At 45.6% G+C, this 18649-nt stretch overlaps 3 protein-coding genes and 2 non-coding genes across 5 annotated transcripts; 2 read left to right on the top strand and 3 right to left on the bottom strand.

Moving 5' to 3' along the window:
* Positions 1-2473: 2473 nt before the first annotated feature.
* Positions 2474-3592, bottom strand: LOC140874095 (uncharacterized). Its single transcript, XM_073277370.1, has 2 exons — positions 3373-3592; positions 2474-3114 (listed from the first exon to the last, which is right to left on the bottom strand). The coding sequence occupies exons 1-2, from the start codon at positions 3590-3592 to the stop codon at positions 2474-2476; spliced, it is 861 nt and encodes a 286-aa protein (XP_073133471.1).
* A 9137-nt stretch (positions 3593-12729) lies between these two features.
* On the bottom strand, positions 12730-12804 carry TRNAA-UGC (transfer RNA alanine (anticodon UGC)). Its single transcript has one exon. It is a non-coding gene; the product is annotated as a tRNA-Ala (tRNA).
* An 85-nt stretch (positions 12805-12889) lies between these two features.
* TRNAI-GAU (transfer RNA isoleucine (anticodon GAU)) lies at positions 12890-12963 on the bottom strand. Its single transcript has one exon. It is a non-coding gene; the product is annotated as a tRNA-Ile (tRNA).
* A 2837-nt stretch (positions 12964-15800) lies between these two features.
* Positions 15801-17497, top strand: LOC140874094 (uncharacterized). Its single transcript, XM_073277369.1, is given in 11 exon segments — positions 15801-15878; positions 15880-16229; positions 16231-16469; positions 16472-16536; positions 16538-16724; positions 16727-16767; positions 16769-16837; positions 16839-16973; positions 16975-17017; positions 17020-17376; positions 17379-17497. Coding segments are annotated over 11 exon segments (1683 nt in total).
* A 28-nt stretch (positions 17498-17525) lies between these two features.
* On the top strand, positions 17526-18290 carry LOC140874092 (uncharacterized). Its single transcript, XM_073277368.1, has 3 exons — positions 17526-17694; positions 17804-17916; positions 17973-18290. The coding sequence occupies exons 1-3, from the start codon at positions 17526-17528 to the stop codon at positions 18288-18290; spliced, it is 600 nt and encodes a 199-aa protein (XP_073133469.1).
* Positions 18291-18649: the final 359 nt, after the last annotated feature.

Genomic DNA, 18649 nt, shown 5'->3' with positions numbered 1-18649 from the left:
ATTGTAGGAAGTACTCAGGTCGGCATTTTTAAGAATAGTGCGACTAAAGAACGCGTTTTTAAGATTGCAGTTATTGAACTTACAATCGGTTAGGTCGGCTTCGGTAAGATCGGTTTCGATCATGGAGCAATCGGTATATGTAGCCTTTTTGTTCTTCTTTTTGTAAAACACGGCATTATCCAAAATGCAATCCTCAAAATGCACCTCGAATAAAAGTCGTTGGCCTTACCAAAGTTTACCCCGCTTATTTTGCAATGTTTTAAAGCAGATATTTTGCAAACCGGTATTACCTAACTCTGCCAGAAGCAGGTTGCAGGTATCAAACAAACAATCAACGAAAGTGATGCCCGCAAATTGAGCGTGGGCAAAATCGCAATTGATGAATTTGCAGTTTTCGTAAGTCGCGTTGCTGAGTTGCCCAGCAGTTATTTTGGTAAAAGTTTGGTCTTCGAGGGGTAGGGTTTGCATGGTAGCAAATGTAAAGTTTAACAGTAACATGCCCCCGGGTAGCAAGCGATTTGAAGAAAAAATGTATGTTTGAGTTGAAACCTACTGTTGATTTTAACTTATTAGCCTTATCAATAAACATGGGAAACACCTATACCCAATTATATATTCATTTTGTATTCGCGCGTAAAATATCGTGCATCTTTAATTGACGAAACATGGGCAGAAAGATTACGACAATACATAACTTCTATTGTTCAAAAACAAGAACATAAAATCATCGCCATTAATAACATGCCAGACCATCTACACTTATTTGTTGGCTTAAATCCTAACCAGGCAATTTCGGATTTGATAAGAAACAGTCAAAAGTGATTCTTCTGAATGGATCAATAGAGAAAGATTAACGCACGGCAAATTTCAATGGCAGCAGGGATATGGTGCTTTTAGTCACAGCAGATCCCAAGTAAGTAAGGTTGCCAACTACATCGCAAATCAACAAGAACATCATAAAAAGAAAACATTTTTAGAAGAATATCAACAGATTTTAAAGGATTTTAATATCGAGTTTGATGAGCGATACATTTTCAAATTGCCAGAATAAAATGCTTCATAAGTGGAGCTCCTATGGAGCTCTGAAATATCTGTGATAAACATATTCTACAGACTGTTGTCCGCTGGGACAATCACAACGTAGAGATTGATTGGCTGCATTAGAAGTTAACAGCATGATTGGTTGCACCAGAGGTGCAAAAGGTCTGTAGAAACAAAACAAAATAAAATTTCTTAGTGTGCCGTAGGTACAACACAACTCCGGTGTTCCGTACCTCTGGCACGGGTGTTTTTGGATATACTATTCCTACAAACCTTTACCTCCTTCCAGGAGATTTCCCTTAACTTAATTACTCGCTGGGACAATCACAAAACAGAAATTGATTGACGGCATTAGAAGTTAATTACATGATTGGTTGCACCAGAGGTGCAAAAGTTCTGTAGAAAACAAAATAATAAAATTCGTTGTGTACCAGAGGTACACAACTCCGGCGTTCCGTACCTCTGGCACGGGTGTTTTTGGATATACTATTGCTACAAACCTTTACCTCCTTCCGGGAGATTTCGCTTAACTCAATTACTCGCTGGGACAATCACAAAACAGAAAATTGATTGACGGCCATTAGAAGTTAATAGCATGATTGGTTGCACCAGAGGTGCAAAAGGTCTGTAGAAAACAAAATAATATTTCATAGTGTGCCGTAGGTACACAACTTCTAAATGTGATTATAAATATTTATTCCCCACCACTGGCACAGCTATTGTTTTAACTACCCTGCATCAAAACTATACGCTATGAAAGCATTGAAGATAAAACTGGCCACGGTGTTACTGGGATTAACATTAGGCGCTACTGTCCCGGTTTGGCACAATCATCAAAAGATACATCATCAGCCACTACCAAAGCCAATGGCGCGGGTGCCGGAAACGGGGTGAGCCAGGGCGCACCCGGAACTGCCACTATATCGGGTACAGGAACGGGCACTTTGCAGGATAGCGATAAAGCCAGCGTGCCCAGCGGCGATGCCGGCGTAAAACAAATTACCGACCAAAAAACGGTGAATCCATCGCAAGTGACGGGCTACTGGATTTTGGGCGCCTTTAGCTTTATCGGCCTCATCGCGTTAATCATACTTCGGAGTACCGGAAAGCTAATCCATAATTAGTTTACCTCGATGATCCTGATGCCCCAGGGCTCCAGTTTTTAAGCTGGCATCTTTGCTGATATTATCGCCCGATAGCAGCTCTTTACCATTGTTATAAGGATAAGTAAGGCTGACTTCACTGGCCGAATAATTGAAATAATAATGCACCGTTTTACCACCCTCGTTTACCCTTGTTTGGTGATAACAGGCCAGGCTATTTGCTGATCGGCCCCCCATAAGCCAATGGATTTTCACCTCATCGGCAAGCAGTTTATCGGTAACGGCGTTGGTGGTGAGCGTACCAATATAAGTAGCTACGCCTTACCATACTAGTTTTGGGTAATGGCCGCGTATTTGCCCCAAACCGGGTGATCGTAATAAGCCAATACCTTGGCTGTGGTTGGGGTGATCAGTTCCATCCAGGTGTTTAGCTTTTTATCTTCGGGTTTCAGGTTCCAATTATCTACTTTTAATGAAGCGTTGCTTGGCTCGGTAAACTGGCTGTAGTAAATACCGCAAGCCTCGTCAATAATGCCCGGCTGATGCGTAGTGCGCACCTTTACATTTTCATCGGCAAAGCCACTTTTGCAGGTATAAATGATATGGCCACCGTTTTTAACATAGGCGTTAAGGCGTTTCAGCAGGCTATCGGGCGCTGCATAAAGCAGGGGCACTACGAGTAGCTTATAGTCTTCAATATTTTTGCTTGTCGGGTCTACAAAATCACAGCTAACGTTCATGTGGTACAGGCCATCGTAAAAACTGACGTAATACATCATTATAACCGGTCCGTGTTCCAGCCAAAAGCCGAAAGCTTTAAAAGCGGTAAGGGCTTCGTTGCTGAACAGGATAGCTACATCATTTTTCTTTTTCAGGTTGATGAGTTTACTGCTTAACCTGTCGAAATCTTTGCCTATCGTTTTAGCTTCGTCATAAACAGGGTTAGGCTCAAAATCATGGCTTAACAAACCTTTCCAATAGGTTTCGGCAGAGTTATGGATAGAATGCCATGGCCAGTAAGCTTACCATGTTGGCACCCGATGCCAGGTGACTAAAAGCCTGCAACCTCAGCTGACCATGGATATGGTACCCACTGCGGAAAGCCCTGTGCTTCGGTTTCGATAGTGAGGTAGTTTTTACCACCTTTCATGGAACGGGCTACATCGCCCCCAAAAGAAATTTCCACGCCGGTTAAGTTTATCCTGGCTGGGATGATAAAATATTATGCCTGCAATATCTAAAGCTTTAGCTGCTGCAAAATGATCAACATCGGGCTGGATACCGAACGAATAGCCGTGCCATTCCAGGTCGAAGTTTTGGGTGATGAACTGGTCGGGGCGTTTATATTCGCGCACTATGGCGGCCTGCCATGCTAAGTAATCGGTAACCAGCTGGCGCTGAAACTTGGCAAACTCCGACGAAAGACTACCATTAATAGTATTAACCATCGACGGAAAATCGTCCCAGTTATTGATGCGGTTGCTCAGTAATCAAGCCCGAAAATGTGGTTAATGTTATCCAGCGTTTTATATTTCGCCTTCATGTAGTTAACAAACAACGCTGCACATTTGGTCCCGCAGTCCGTACGATTTGGTTTCGTTATCTACCTGGTAACCTATCACCGCCTTGTTATCCTTCACATGCTCCATTATCTTTCGGATAACACGCTCGGCATAAAAACGATAATCTTTATTAGTGATATCCATATTTTGCCTTGGCCCGTACTGGTTTTGGCCCGATGGGGTAATGGCCAGGATCTCGGGATGCTTTTTTACCATCCATGTAGGTACGGCATAGGTTGGCGTACCTATAATAACGTGGATCCCGGCTTTTTGCATGGCGTTTAATACCTGTCGATATGCGTAAAATCGAGAAAACACCGTCTGAGGCTCTTCCGTGCTCCAGGTCGATTCGGCAATGCGCACCACGTTAATGCGCAGGCTTTCATCATTTGCACATCCTTTTCCAGCCTTTCATAAGGCATATATCGTCATAGTAAGCTACCCCGTAAAGCAGCTTATCCATTTTAGGATATTGAGCAAACGCAGACGCGGCAAAAACTATATTGCGCGATAACGAACAGCAGGTATTTCTTGTTCATAAAAAGCGGTATTTAAGATAATTGGCTTGTTGCTGATGAAAGTACGAATTAATTGTATTTTTAACACACATTAATAAAATATTTTATGATGTGAAACAGATGTAGTAGTACACAACATTTTTATTGCTGTTTAAAAACTGATATTAGCGCCTGTTGTAATACCATTATAACCTGTTATATCCTTTATGAAAACAGTTACCCGTACCCTGCTCATCCTGATGTTTTGCTGCGCGATGAGCGCAATGCCAACAAAGCGCCTTACTTATTGTAACCCGCTTAACCTTGATTATGGTTATACCCCCTTCGAAACCTTTGCAGGCTGGGGTAAACACCGCGCCACTGCCGACCCAACCATGACCCTTTTCAAAGGTAAATATTACCTCTTCTCTACCAACCAGTTTGGTTACTGGTGGAGCGATGACATGCTGAACTGGAACTTTGTTTACCGTAAGTTCGTCCGCCCGTATAAATGAAGTAAAGGGCGATGAGCTTTGCGCACCGGCAACATTGGTTTTGGGTGATACCCTGCTGGTGATAGGATCTACCTATAATAAAGATTTTACCTGTGGATGAGCACCAACTACGCATGACGACTGGAAAGCCGCCAAAGACCTATTTTAAGGTAGGTGCATGGGATCCCGGTAGTTTGCCGATGATGATGGCAGGGTTTATATTTATCATGGCTCCAGCAATACGCTGCCGCTTTACGGGCAGGAGATAGACAGGCATACCTTCGAGCCTATTGGCCCTAAAAAAGAGATGGTAAAGCTTAACCGAAGAGCATGGCTGGGAGCGTTTTGGCGAACATAATGATAACGTATTTCTGCTGCCGTTTATCGGAAGGCTCATGGATGAACAAGTATAAAGGCAAATATTACCTGCAATTTGGCGCTCCGGTACCGAGCAAAGCGGCTATGGCGATGGCGTTTTTGTAGGCGATCATCCGCTTGGGCCTTTCACTTATCAAAAGCATAACCCATTCTCATACAAACCGGTGGCTTTGCCAAAGGCGCAGGTCATGGTGCCACCTGGGCCGATAAGTAGGTAATTACTGGCATATCAGCACCATGGGCATCTCGGTAAAAAATAACTTTGAGCGCCGCATCGGTTTCTGGCCTGCGGATTTGATAAGGATGGTGTGCTGTACAGCAACACTGCCTATGGCGATTATCGCACTACTTATCCAACGGGCCCGAAAATCACCTGAAAAGCAATTTCACTGGCTGGATGATCCTTAACTACAATAAACCTGCCGAAGTTTCATCAACCTTGGCACCTATGCTGCCAACAACGCGGTGGATGAGGATATCAAAACCTACTGGAGCGCCAAAACAGCCAACAAAGGCGAATGGTTTAAAACGACCTGGGCGAGGGTAAGCACCGTAACGCCATCCAGATAAACTATGCGACCAGGATGCGGAGGTTTATGGGGAAATCATTAGGCGTGTATCACCAGTACATCATCTACTCATCCCTCAACGGCAAAACATGGCAGCCCTTATCGACAAAAGCAAAAACCGTAAAGACGTACCGCACGATTACATCGAACTAAAAACCCCAGCCAAAGCCCGCTATATAAAAATGCTGAACCTGCACTTGCCAAACAGGTAAGTTTGCCTTATCGGGCTTAAGGGTATTTGGTAAAGGTGCCGGCGCCAAGCCCGATACCGTACAAAACCTGATTGTGCTGCGTGGCGTTAGTGAGCGCCGTTAACGCCTGGCTTAAATGGAAACCTAATGATAATGCAACAGGCTACACCGTTTACTTTGGCATAGCGCCCGATAAATGTACAACAGCATGATGGTTTACGGCAAAAACGAATACTATTTTAATGGAATGGATAAAGCCTGCCATACTATTTTCAGATAGAAGCGTTTAATGAAAAAGGCATTTCGAAAAGAACCAAAGTTGTGAAAGTGGTGTAATGTTGACTCACCCCGAACATCGCTGCGCGGTCCCCCTCTTTGCTTCGCAAAGAGGGGGATTTTTACTACCTTACCTTCTTTCCGCCAAAGGTGAAGAGAGGGTGGTCCAGCGAAGCGCAGACCCGGTGAGTAGACTATGCATCGTATAAGATTATTGCTAAATTTAGCGTTTTCTTAGAAGCTATTTTAAGTTAATAAATATGGTTTTCGGATAGGTACTTCATTGCTGTTGGTTTTAACCAACGGGATAATGAGCAATTCAAAGAGGCTTTAGCCTAATCCGCTTGTATAATTAGGCTAAAGCCAAGACCTTTTTTGCTTTTTTACCGTTGGTTAAAAACCAACGGCAATGATTGTATATTTAAACAGCATCTTACATATTCAAATATTCTTCAACATAAGGCGTTAACTCCCCATGCTAAAAACCATCCTCCCATCATTATAACTAATGCTTGGCATCACAGCCAAAGCACAGCAGGTCGATAGCACTCTGAAAAAGTCGCCCATAAAAACACTGAACGATAAACAGTTTACCCAGTTAATTACCGGCGAGTATTTGTTTGACGATATTGACCAGGTAGCCCGGCTTAACCATTACCCCATGCCCGAATGCCGCATTGAAGTTTAAAAAAGAGCTTAGCCCTGAGCCCCGTACAGGTTACCAAAATAACCGCTATAGTACCGAGCTGCACCGCAAACGGATAGAGATGGGAATTTTATAGTAACTAACGAAACCACGCTTGATAAGCTAATGAAAAAAGGAACGGATAACGGCAGCATCATATTTTACGCCAACCGCTCGGGATTGTATTATGGTGAGCTCCGGAATGCCATTTTACAGGCCTGTTTAAGTACCGGAAACGCCCTTGCTCCACAGCAACTTACCAAGTTAGAAACACTCAACGTTCATAATTGAAAATATACCATTTGATTTGCTTAATTTAGCGCCTCCAAATAAAGTGTATGAAGATGACGTTTGATTTTGAAAAACCACTGGCTGAGCTACAGCAGCAGATAGAGAAGTGAAACAGGTTGAGGAAAAAAACAAACTCGACATGTCGGCAACTGTTGCCGAGCTGGAAGGCAAGCTGGAAGAAGCCAAAAAAGATATATACAACAACCTTTCAGGCTGGCAAAAAGTACAAATTTCGCGTCACCCGAAAGACGTATACCTGCAGTACATCGAGCTGATGTGTGATGATTTCATTGAACTGCATGGCGATCGTACTGTAGGCGATGACAAAGCCATCATGGCGGTTTCGGCACACTAAATGGCCAAACAGTAATGTTTATCGGTCACCAAAAAGGCCGTAATACTAAAGAGCGCAGTACCGCAACTTCGGTATGGCAAACCCCGAAGGTTACCGCAAGGCACTAAGCTCATGAAAATGGCCGAGAAATTCAACAAGCCGGTTGTTACCCTGATTGATACTCCGGGAGCGTTATCCTGGCTTAGAGGCGAAGAACGCGGTCAGGGTGAAGCCATTGCCCGCAATTTGCTCGAAATGTCGATATTGAAAGTTCCCGTAATTTGTGTTAGTCAATTGGCGAAGGAGCATCGGGCGGTGCGTTGGGTATTGGTATTGGCGATAAGGTGCTGATGCTGGATAACTCATGGTATTCGGTGATTTCGCCCGAAAACTGCTCAACCATCCTTTGGAAAACCTGGGAAAACAAAGAACGTGCAGCCGAAGTACTTAAATTTAACCTCAACAGAGATGTTAAAAAAACAAGCTTATTGACGGCGTGATCAAAGAGCCTCTTGGCGGCGCACATCAGGATCCTGTTGCTATGGCCGGCATCCTGAAGAAACAATTACTAAAAGACCTCAAAACCCTTACCGAACGCAATATCGACGAGCTTGTAGCCGAGCGTATCGACAAATTTTGCTCAATGGGCGTGGTTAACGAATAAGATCTATTTTTTTGATAATAAAAGAGCCGCCCCTAAAAGGCGGCTCTTGTTGTTTATAGGCAGATTTTACCGAATACCCCTATGGCATCTCCTCTATCACGTCATTGCGAGGCACGAAGCAATCGCGAACTGCACAGAGAGATCCTCCTACAGCTGCTCCGTAATTCGGGGATTGCTTCGTGCCTCGCAATGACGTTGGTGAGTTCATGGGGCGACGTGGCGGGATGGCAGCAACTGGCTGCAATACCCCATCCCCCGGGGGGCGGACGGACACCTCACCGCCGATAAACAAGAAAGGCCCGCCGAAACCCGGCAGACCTTTTAAAATTCTTTTTGAACCCGTACGCTTACTCTTTGCTTTTCTTTTTAGCCGGTTCAACATATTTTTCGCCGAGGGCTTCCAGTGCTGCAATTAGTTTTTTTGCGTTCCACATTGTTATCGGGCACGGTAGCCAGCTTTTCGCGGCGGGCTTCCTCCACTTTACGGATCTTCTCGTCCGAAAGCTTTATTGATCTTATCAAGCTCGGGGGTAGTATCCAGTTTGGCTATTTCTAATTTAATTTGGGCTGCTAATTTTTTCAAATTCCATGAGGCTATTTTTGGAAGCGCAAACATAAAAAAATGATTCTAAGTTATTATTACCACAATAAAAAGTATGTTGCGTTAACTTGTAATTTTTTGTTGGTTCGGTATGTATAATATCCTAACAATTTTATGATACCCGATCGTCCGTAAGTGTCGGGCAAAAACGGCAAAACAATCTATAATTAAATAATTGCAGGAGCATAGTAAGTTTTTTCGGGTAGCACTATAGCTGCAAAAGTTTATATAATAAAACAAGCGGCATTTTGTGTGCCTGAGGCCAATGTCATTAAGTTAAGAGATTGACAGGCTGCACCAGAGGTGCAAAAGGTTTGTAGAAGCTTACCATTTGTCCCGGGAATTATTAAATAATATAATGGGCGTTGCCTTCGGCCGGGCTATACGCTCATACGCCTGCAGGCATTACGCTCACTGGCCGGTATCCGCTCCTATCCCTAACGCGGGTAGTGGTGAGAGGGGAGGGGAGAGTAGTGAGTGGTGATTGGAGAGTGGCTGGGATGGTTTTATTGTTGCCGGAGATATAATACGGTTTTAAACGCAAAAAAGCCTTAGCGGTTAGCTAAGGCTTTGCATTGTTGCACCATTAAAGGTGATAAAGGGTGGCACCGAACCTACTCTCCCACGTTTTAAACCGCAGTACCATCGGCTCTGGCGGGCTTGACTTCTCTGTTCGGAATGGGAAGAGGTAGACACGCCGATATAGGCACCTGAATTTCTTTTTATTAAGGTCAAAGCTTAAAGGTTAAAGCTCAAAGGTCTTTTAACCTTTCGCCTTTATTCCTTTGGCCTTTCAGCCTTTATAAATGACATATTATTGAAAGAAGTACTTGAATTTAAGAGAAAACAACAGCATTCGTTGTTTTTGTTTTCGCGGGGTACAATCTTTGGGATTGTACCCACACTGTTTCTATCTGAAGAAAGCTTCGGGCAATTAGTATCACTCGGCTATGATGTCACCACCTTTATACCTATGACCTATCAACGTAGTAGTCTCCTACGACCCTCAATGGAAGTCTCATCTTGTGGCTAGTTTTCGCACTTAGATGCTTTCAGCGCTTATCTATTCCCAACGTAGCTACTCTGCAGTACACCTGGCGGCATAACAGATTCACCAGAGGTTAGTCCAACCCGGTCCTCTCGTACTAAGGTCAGCCCACTCAAACTTCCTAACGCCCACACCGGATATGGACCGAACTGTCTCACGACGTTCTGAACCCAGCTCACGTACCACTTTAATGGGCGAACAGCCCAACCCTTGGAACATACTACAGCCCCAGGTGGCGAAGAGCCGACATCGAGGTGCCAAACCTTCCCGTCGATGTGAGCTCTTGGGGAAGATCAGCCTGTTATCCCTAGAGTAACTTTTATCCGTTGAGCGACGGCCCTTCCATGCGGAACCACCGGATCACTATACCCGACTTTCGTCCCAGATCGGCGTGTAGGCCTCACTGTCAAGCTCGCTTTTGCTATTGCACTCCGCGTACGGTTACCAAGCGTGCTGAGGGAACCTTTAGAAGCCTCCGTTACCTTTTGGAGGCGACCACCCCAGTCAAACTACCCACCAAGCAATGTTCTCCACATCGTAGAGTTAGACACCAAATACAGAAAAGGGGTGGTATTTCAACGTTGACTAAATGACTCCTAGCGAAGCCACATCACAGTCTCCCACCTATCCTACACATCCTGTATCCGATATCAATGTTAAGCTGTAGTAAAGGTGCACGGGGTCTTTCCGTCCCGTTGCGGGTAACCGGCGTCTTCACCGATACCACAAATTTCACCGAGCTCATGGCTGAGACAGTGCCCAGATCGTTACGCCTTTCGTGCGGGTCGGAACTTACCCGACAAGGAATTTCGCTACCTTAGGACCGTTATAGTTACGGCCGCCGTTCACCTGGGGCTTCGATTCAATGCTTCGCCTTGCGACTAACATCCCCTCTTAACCTTCCAGCACCGGGCAGGTGTCAGGCCTTATACGTCATCTTTCGATTTTGCAAAGCCATGTGTTTTTGTTAAACAGTCGCCCGGGCCTTTTCACTGCGGCTGACATTGCTGCCAGCGCCCCTTCTCCCGAAGTTACGGGGCTATTTTGCCGAGTTCCTTAGCCATGAATCTCTCGAGCACCTTAGGATTCTCTCCTCGACTACCTGTGTCGGTTTACGGTACGGGTTTTTAATACCTGAAGCTTAGCGGGTTTTCTTGGAAGTCTGATTACCTGAACTATCACCTCGTCCGAAGATTTGGTTGTACTATCAGCTTTCAGCATAATCTGCGTACTTAACTACAGTTTATTTACCCTACAGCCTTTAAACGAACTATTCCGTCAGTTCGCGTCAAGTGTCACTACTCCGTCACCGCATCGCAGTATTAAAAAGTACTGGAATATTAACCAGTTGTCCATCGGCTACGCCTGTCGGCTTCACCTTAGGCCCCGACTAACCCTGATCCGATTAGCGTTGATCAGGAAAACCTTAGTCTTTCGGTGGGCGGGTTTCTCTCCCGCCTTATCGTTACTTATGCCTACATTTGCTTTTCTATTCCCTCCACAGTCGGTTGCCCCTCCTGCTTCGCCGGATAATAGAATGCTCCCCTACCAGATGCATTGCTGCAAATCCATAGCTTCGGTATACTGCTTGATGCCCGTTTATTATCGACGCCCGCCCCGCTCGACCAGTGAGCTGTTACGCACTCTTTAAAGGAATGGCTGCTTCCAAGCCAACCTCCTGGCTGTCTGTGCAATCGGACCTCGTTAGTTCAACTTAGCAATAATTTAGGGACCTTAGCTGATGGTCTGGGTTCTTTCCCTCTCGGCCATGGACCTTAGCACCCATAGCCTCACTCCAGCGTATATTATAAAGCATTCGGAGTTTATCTGGATTTGGTAGGATTTGACTCCCCCGCACCCAATTAGTAGCTCTACCTCTTTATAACTCAACCGCCAGGCTGTTCCTAAAAACATTTCGGGGAGTACGAGCTATTTCCCAGTTTGATTAGCCCTTTCACCCCTACCCACAAGTCATCCGGAAACTTTTCAACGTTTATCGGTTCGGTCCTCCAGTACCTGTTACGGCACCTTCAACCTGCCCATGGGTAGATCACAAGGTTTCGCGTCTACCTCCCCTGACTATACGCCCTTTTCAGACTCGCATTTCGCTTCGGATCCGAGTCTTAAACACTTAACCTTGCCAGGGAAGAGTAACTCGTAGGCTCATTATGCAAAAGGCACGCCGTCACCCGTTGCCAGGCTCCGACCGCTTGTAAGTACACGGTTTCAGGTTCTATTTCACTCCCCTGTTCGGGGTTCTTTTCACCTTTCCCTCACGGTACTGGTTCACTATCGGTCTCTCAGGAGTATTTAGCCTTACCGGATGGTGCCGGCAAATTCCCACAAGGCGTCTCCGACCTCGCGGTACTCAGGATACCACTATCCTACTATCAATTACCCGTACGCAGCTCTCCATGCTCTTTGGCCGGGTTTCCCACCCCGTTCCGGTTTCTCTTTAATATTCATGTTGTGGTCCTACAACCCCCATATTGCCGTAACAATATAGGTTTGGGCTTCTTCCATTTCGCTCGCCACTACTCTGGAAATCACTATTGTTTTCTCTTCCTCTGCTTACTTAGATGTTTTCAGTTTCGGCAGGTTAGCGCATTCCTGCAGTTATTCTTCAAATAACTAGGTTTCCCCATTCGGAAATTACCGGATCAAATCTTATTTGCAAATCCCCGGTACTTATCGCATGCTTATCACGTCCTTCATCGCCATCTGAGAGCCAAGGCTCCCCCGTGTACCCTTTCTTACTTTCTTCTACGCTTGCGCCTTTTGCGCCGCAAGGTATGTCTTTATTTTAGTCCGTCATTGGTTCATCTGTTCATTGGTTTCATTAGTATTGCTACTATTTTACCTTTGAAATCCCGAACTCAACAACTTCCTATCTGTTTGTTTTCTCTTGTTTTCAATTACTTCTTCCAATATGTCAAAGAACGTTAGTTTTCATCTGTAGCGTAACCTATATTATAGTTACTGTTAGAATACTTGGTGGAGAATAACGGATTCGAACCGTTGACCCCCTGCGTGCAAGGCAGGTGCTCTTAGCCAGCTGAGCTAATCCCCTTTCGGATGAAAGTTCGCAGTTTGTAGTTACCAGCTTCCAGTATCTTATTACTGCTGCTGCTACTTCTTACCGCTACTTACCCTTGTAGTCCCGGGCAGACTCGAACTGCCGACCCCTACATTATCAGTGTAGTACTCTAACCAGCTGAGCTACAGGACTCTTTTTAGTTGCAGTTATCAGTTGCAGTACGCAGGACTTTTCTGCCTACTGCTGCTGCCACTGCTTACTGCCACTTGTCCTATGCTTAACTCGCGTCTCACATTTCCACAGATGGCTTCATCTTCTGGGTTTCCTTTTGTCTTTTTTTTGTGTTTTAAGAAATTATCATGTAGGTAACAGTCTTGAGCCACCTGCTCGCGATACTGCTCCAGAAAGGAGGTATTCCAGCCACACCTTCCGGTACGGCTACCTTGTTACGACTTAGCCCCAGTTACCGACTTTACCCTAGGACGCTCCTTACGGTTACGCACTTCAGGCACTTCCAGCTTCCATGGCTTGACGGGCGGTGTGTACAAGGCCCGGGAACGTATTCACCGCGTCATTGCTGATACGCGATTACTAGCGAATCCAACTTCACGGGGTCGAGTTGCAGACCCCGATCCGAACTTGTGAATGACTTTATGAGATTGGCATCCTGTTGCCAGGTAGCGGCCCTCTGTATCATCCATGTAGCACGTGTGTAGCCCGGACGTAAGGGCCAATGATGACTTGACGTCGTCCCCTCCTTCCTCTCTATTTGCATAGGCAGTCCTGTTTAGAGTCCCCACCTTAAATGCTGGCAACTAAACATAGGGGTTGCGCTCGTTGCGGGACTTAACCCAACACCTCACGGCACGAGCTGACGACAGCCATGCAGCACCTAGTTTCGTGTCCCGAAGGACTAGAGCGTCCTCTGCTCTATTCACTAACTTTCAAGCCCTGGTAAGGTTCCTCGCGTATCATCGAATTAAACCACATGCTCCTCCGCTTGTGCGGGCCCCCGTCAATTCCTTTGAGTTTCAACCTTGCGGGCGTACTCCCCAGTGGAACACTTAACGCTTTCGCTGAGACGCTGACCGTATATCGCCAACATCGAGTGTTCATCGTTTAGGGCGTGGACTAACCAGGGTATCTAATCCTGTTTGATCCCCACGCTTTCGTGCCTCAGCGTCAATCATACCATAGTAAGCTGCCTTCGCAATTGGTGTTCTGTGACATATCTATGCAATTCACCGCTACTTGTCACATTCCGCCTACCTCTAGTATATTCAAGCCCATCAGTATCAAGGGCACTGCGATAGTTGAGCTACCGTCTTTCACCCCTGACTTAACAGGCCGCCTACGCACCCTTTAAACCCAATAAATCCGGATAACGCTCGGATCCTCCGTATTACCCGCGGCTGCTGGCACGGAGTTAGCCGATCCTTATTCCTCAAGGTACATTCAACTCGGTACACGTACCGAGTTTTATTCCCCTGCAAAAGCAGTTTACAACCCATAGGGCCGTCTTCCTGCACGCGGCATGGCTGGTTCAGACTTCCGTCCATTGACCAATATTCCTTACTGCTGCCTCCCGTAGGAGTCTGGTCCGTGTCTCAGTACCAGTGTGGGGGGTCATCCTCTCAGATCCCCTAAACATCGTAGCCTTGGTATGCCGTTACCACACCAACTAGCTAATGTTGCGCATGCCCATCTTAGTCCTATAAATATTTGATCATCAAACGATGCCATTCAATGATGTTATGCGGTCTTAATCTCTCTTTCGAGAGGCTATCCCCTGACTAAGGTAGGTTACATACGTGTTACGCACCCGTGCGCCACTCTCATCGGAAGCAAGCTCCCGAATCCGTCCGACATGCATGTATTAGGCCTGCCGCTAGCGTTCATCCTGAGCCAGGATCAAACTCTCCATTGTAAAATGTTTTGTTTAATTTCCCGACCCTATTATTAATTAATAGAATCTGTATTATTATATCTTTTATACAGTTCGCCTTGCTTTTTTTGGTAACTCTTCAGCTTGCTTTAACCTTAGTCTCCGCTTGCCTCCCGTTACGCTACATGATTTCCATTTCTTAAAAGAACTTGCTCGCTTCCCTTCTCAGATCAGCTATATAATCTTTCGGCTCTTACAAACCGTTTCGATTTGTCAGTTTTTACGGCGAGAATCGCTCTCTTTCCGTTTTGATTCCAAAGGTTTAAAACCCCCATCCTCTTATCTTTAGAAGCTTTTAAGCTTCTCTCCCGCTTGGGGCTGCAAAGGTAACAATCTTTTTCTCTTTTCCAAAACTTTTTTTTCTTTTTGTTCTGGACCCGCTCAACCTCTCTCTTCTCCTCGTTTGCGGGCTGCAAAGGTGTGAATTATTTTCCAGTCTCACACAAAGATTTTAACAATCTTTTTTCGCTTTCCTCATTCACTTTCAACCTTTAAAGAACAACCCCCGCTTCCTCGTTTGCGGGCTGCAAAGGTAGACACTTTTCGACCCTTTCCAAATTATTTATTGCTATCCCCCCTTACTTTTCACTAACTCGCTATTCTTCAAGGAGAAAAAAGTTTCATACTGACCGTAAGACCCGCGTTAGGGATAGCAGCGTAAAAGCCCGCAGCGCGTTATTGGCCCCGCGTGCCGGCAAAGCGAGGACTTGCAGCGGATAGCCCGCCCGAAAGGAACGCCCTTAATTCAGTTGGCAGTTGTGAGTAGGCAGTGGCACGCAGAAAAATCAGGGAACCGCCATCATTGGGTTCAGCATTTGCAATGCCCTATTATATAGAAAGATAATCGCCGATAGCTCACACCGACGCTAAGTTGTGTACCTCTGGCACACTAAAAATTTGATCCGTTTTGTTTTTCTACAACCTTTTGCACCGCTGGTGCAGCTTACTAATCACTTACAATTAATTATACTTTATGGATTCGTATTAATTTAAAAGAGTTTCTAACTTTTTATTTACAAATACCTAAAACGATTTACAGAAATCTATATTTGTTGAACAACCAGTTTAAACACAATACATCTTTATGGAGGATAAACCGCTACGGAGCCGGCAATGGTTTGGTAAAAAGGGCAAGGATGGTTTTATATATCGTGCATGGATGAAAAAACCAGGGCATTCCGGCACATCAGCTGCAAGGCAAACCTGTGATAGGCATCTGTAATACATGGTCGGAACTTACACCCTGCAATGCTCATTTCCGGGAATTGGCGCAATCTGTAAAAAACGGCATTTACGAGGCAGGCGGTTACCCGGTTGAGTTTCCGGTAATGTCATTAGGTGAAACTTTGGTTAAACCTACTGCTATGCTATACCGAAACCTGGTAAGTATGGATGTGGAGGAAAGCATTCGCGCCAATCCGCTGGATGGTGTAGTGTTACTTTGCGGCTGTGACAAAACCACGCCTGCATTGGTGATGGGGGCCTGCAGTGTTAATATTCCACTATTGTTGTTTCGGCGGGGCTATGCTAACCGGTAAATACCGGGGCAGAGATATAGGCACATCAGATATCTGGCGTTTTTTTGCCGATCATCAAACCGGGCAAATGAACGATGAGGACCTTTACACCGCCGAAGCCTGCATGGCCCGGAGCCAGGGGCATTGCGCTGTGATGGGTACTGCATCAACTATGGCCTGCATGGTGGAATCGCTGGGGCTTTCACTGGCAGAGAACGCGGCCATCCCCGCTGCCGATTCCAGCGAAAAGTTTTGGCGCATCTATCCGGCAACCGAATTGTTGACATGGTGCGCGAAGACCTGAAAACCTTCAGACATCCTTACAAGGCTGGCTTTTGAAAATGCCATTACCGTTAATGCGGCCATTGGTGGTTCTACCAATTTTATTATTCACCTGCTGGCCATAGCGGGCCGTATTGGTATTGCTTTAAATATGGATGATTTCAACACCTCCGCCCGTAAAATACCATTACTGGCTAACCTGCAACCATCAGCAAATACTTTATGGAGGATTTTTATTATGCCGGAGTTTGCCGGCACTGATGAAGAACTACATGAACAGCTTAACAGCGATGCGATAACGGTAAGCGGACATCCGATATCACGAAAATTATGAAAACAGCGAATGTTTTAATCGCGATCTCATAGCTCCGGTTGATAATCCTTTTAACCCAACAGCAGGCATAACTGTACTCAAAGGCAACCTTTGCCAAAACGGGGCGGTGATCAAGCCGTCGGCAAGCGAGTACCGCTTTAATGCAGCATACCGGCAAGGCGGTTGTATTTGAAATATAGAGGATTTTAACCATCGGATCAATGATCCGGCTTTGGATGTGGATAAAGACAGTGTACTGGTATTAAAAAATGCCGGACCAAAAGGCTATCCAGGCATGCCGGAAGTTGGCAATATGCTTATCCCTAAAAAACTGGCCGATCAGGGCGTTACTGATATGGTACGCATTTCGGATGGACGAATGAGCGGCACCGGCTTTGGTACGGTGGTATTACACGTATCGCCCGAGGCTGCCATCGGCGGAACGCTGGCCATAGTACAGGACGGTGACATGATTAAACTTGACGTACCGGCAGGAACTTTGCACCTTGAATTAAGCGACGAGGAAATTGCCGAAAGAAAATCGAACTGGTATTAAATAACAATATCAGCAAACGCGGATACACTTATTTATACCAAACCCATGTAGAGCAGGCGCACCTTGGTGCCGATCTGGATTTTTTAAAGGGAAGCTCGGGAGCGAGGTTTTGAGGGATTCGCATTAATATCAATCTAAAAAATGATAACTGATAAATTTAGCGGGCAGGTAGCCATAGTAACAGGCGCAGGACAAGGGATAGGTTTTGAAATAGCGAAACAACTAAGTACCCGCCGGCGCTGCCGTGTTACTGAACGATTTGAGCGAAGAACTGGCAACCAGGCGGCAGATGCTATAAACAGCATGGGTGGTAATTGCTACCCAATGGCGGGCGATGCTTCGGATATTGATTTTATACAACAATGTTGATGAAGCCGTGCAACGTTACGGTAAGCTTACTATTGCTGTTGCCAACGCAGGCATCACTTTGTTTGGCGATTTTTTGAATTATCCGGCCCAATCCCTGCAAAGTGTCATGAACCTTAACCTGCAGGGTAGTTTTCTTTTTGGCACAAAGGGCAGCCAGCAAATTGTAAAACAAAAAAGCGGGGAAGCATCTTGTTCATGTCGTCGGTTACGGGGCACCAGGCCCATCAGGATCTTGCGGCTTATGGCATGACCAAAGCGGCTTTGGAAATGCTGGCCAAAAGTTTGGTTGTTGAACTATCGCAGCATCAAATTACCGTAAACACCGTTGCCCCCGGCGCTACGTTTAACCGAGCGTACCCTGGAAGACGCCGGTATCAAAAAACATGGGCGCGTATTACGCCAATGGGGCGCCCGGCTACGGTTGAAGATGTGGCAAATGCCGTGTTGTTTTTAGTATCTCCCGGTGCAAGGCACATTACCGGGCAAAACCTGGTTGTTGATGGCGGATGGACGGCGGTTAGTACTTCGCCTTATTAGGTGGTGAATGGTTGGTTTGATTAGGTGAGTGGTTGGAAAATTCCCAAAACCAGATTACGAAGTTTTAAAAACTTCGTAAGTCTTTAGCATTTAGAGATTATTCAACAAATAATCAAATGTAAACTTCGGCTCGTAGCCAAAGTATTGCTTGGCCTTTTCGCTTACATAAACCCTGTCGATACTTTTCGGAAACACCCAGCCCTTTGCTTTATAAATAGCTTCAGCATGAGGATGGTGTTTTTTATTACTTCGGCGGATTTTGTTTTAACTGAATCAATTCATCTTTTTTAAAAGGCGAACTGTTGGTGATATTAAAGATCTCAAATTCCGGAAAAGTTTTCTCCAGGGCTAATCGTAAA

This window comes from Henckelia pumila, chromosome 1 (assembly GCF_033568475.1).
Source record: "Henckelia pumila isolate YLH828 chromosome 1, ASM3356847v2, whole genome shotgun sequence".
Taxonomy (NCBI): domain Eukaryota; kingdom Viridiplantae; phylum Streptophyta; class Magnoliopsida; order Lamiales; family Gesneriaceae; genus Henckelia; species Henckelia pumila.
The sequence above is the reverse complement of the archived record's forward strand: the minus strand, read 5'-3'. Positions and strand labels throughout refer to the sequence as shown.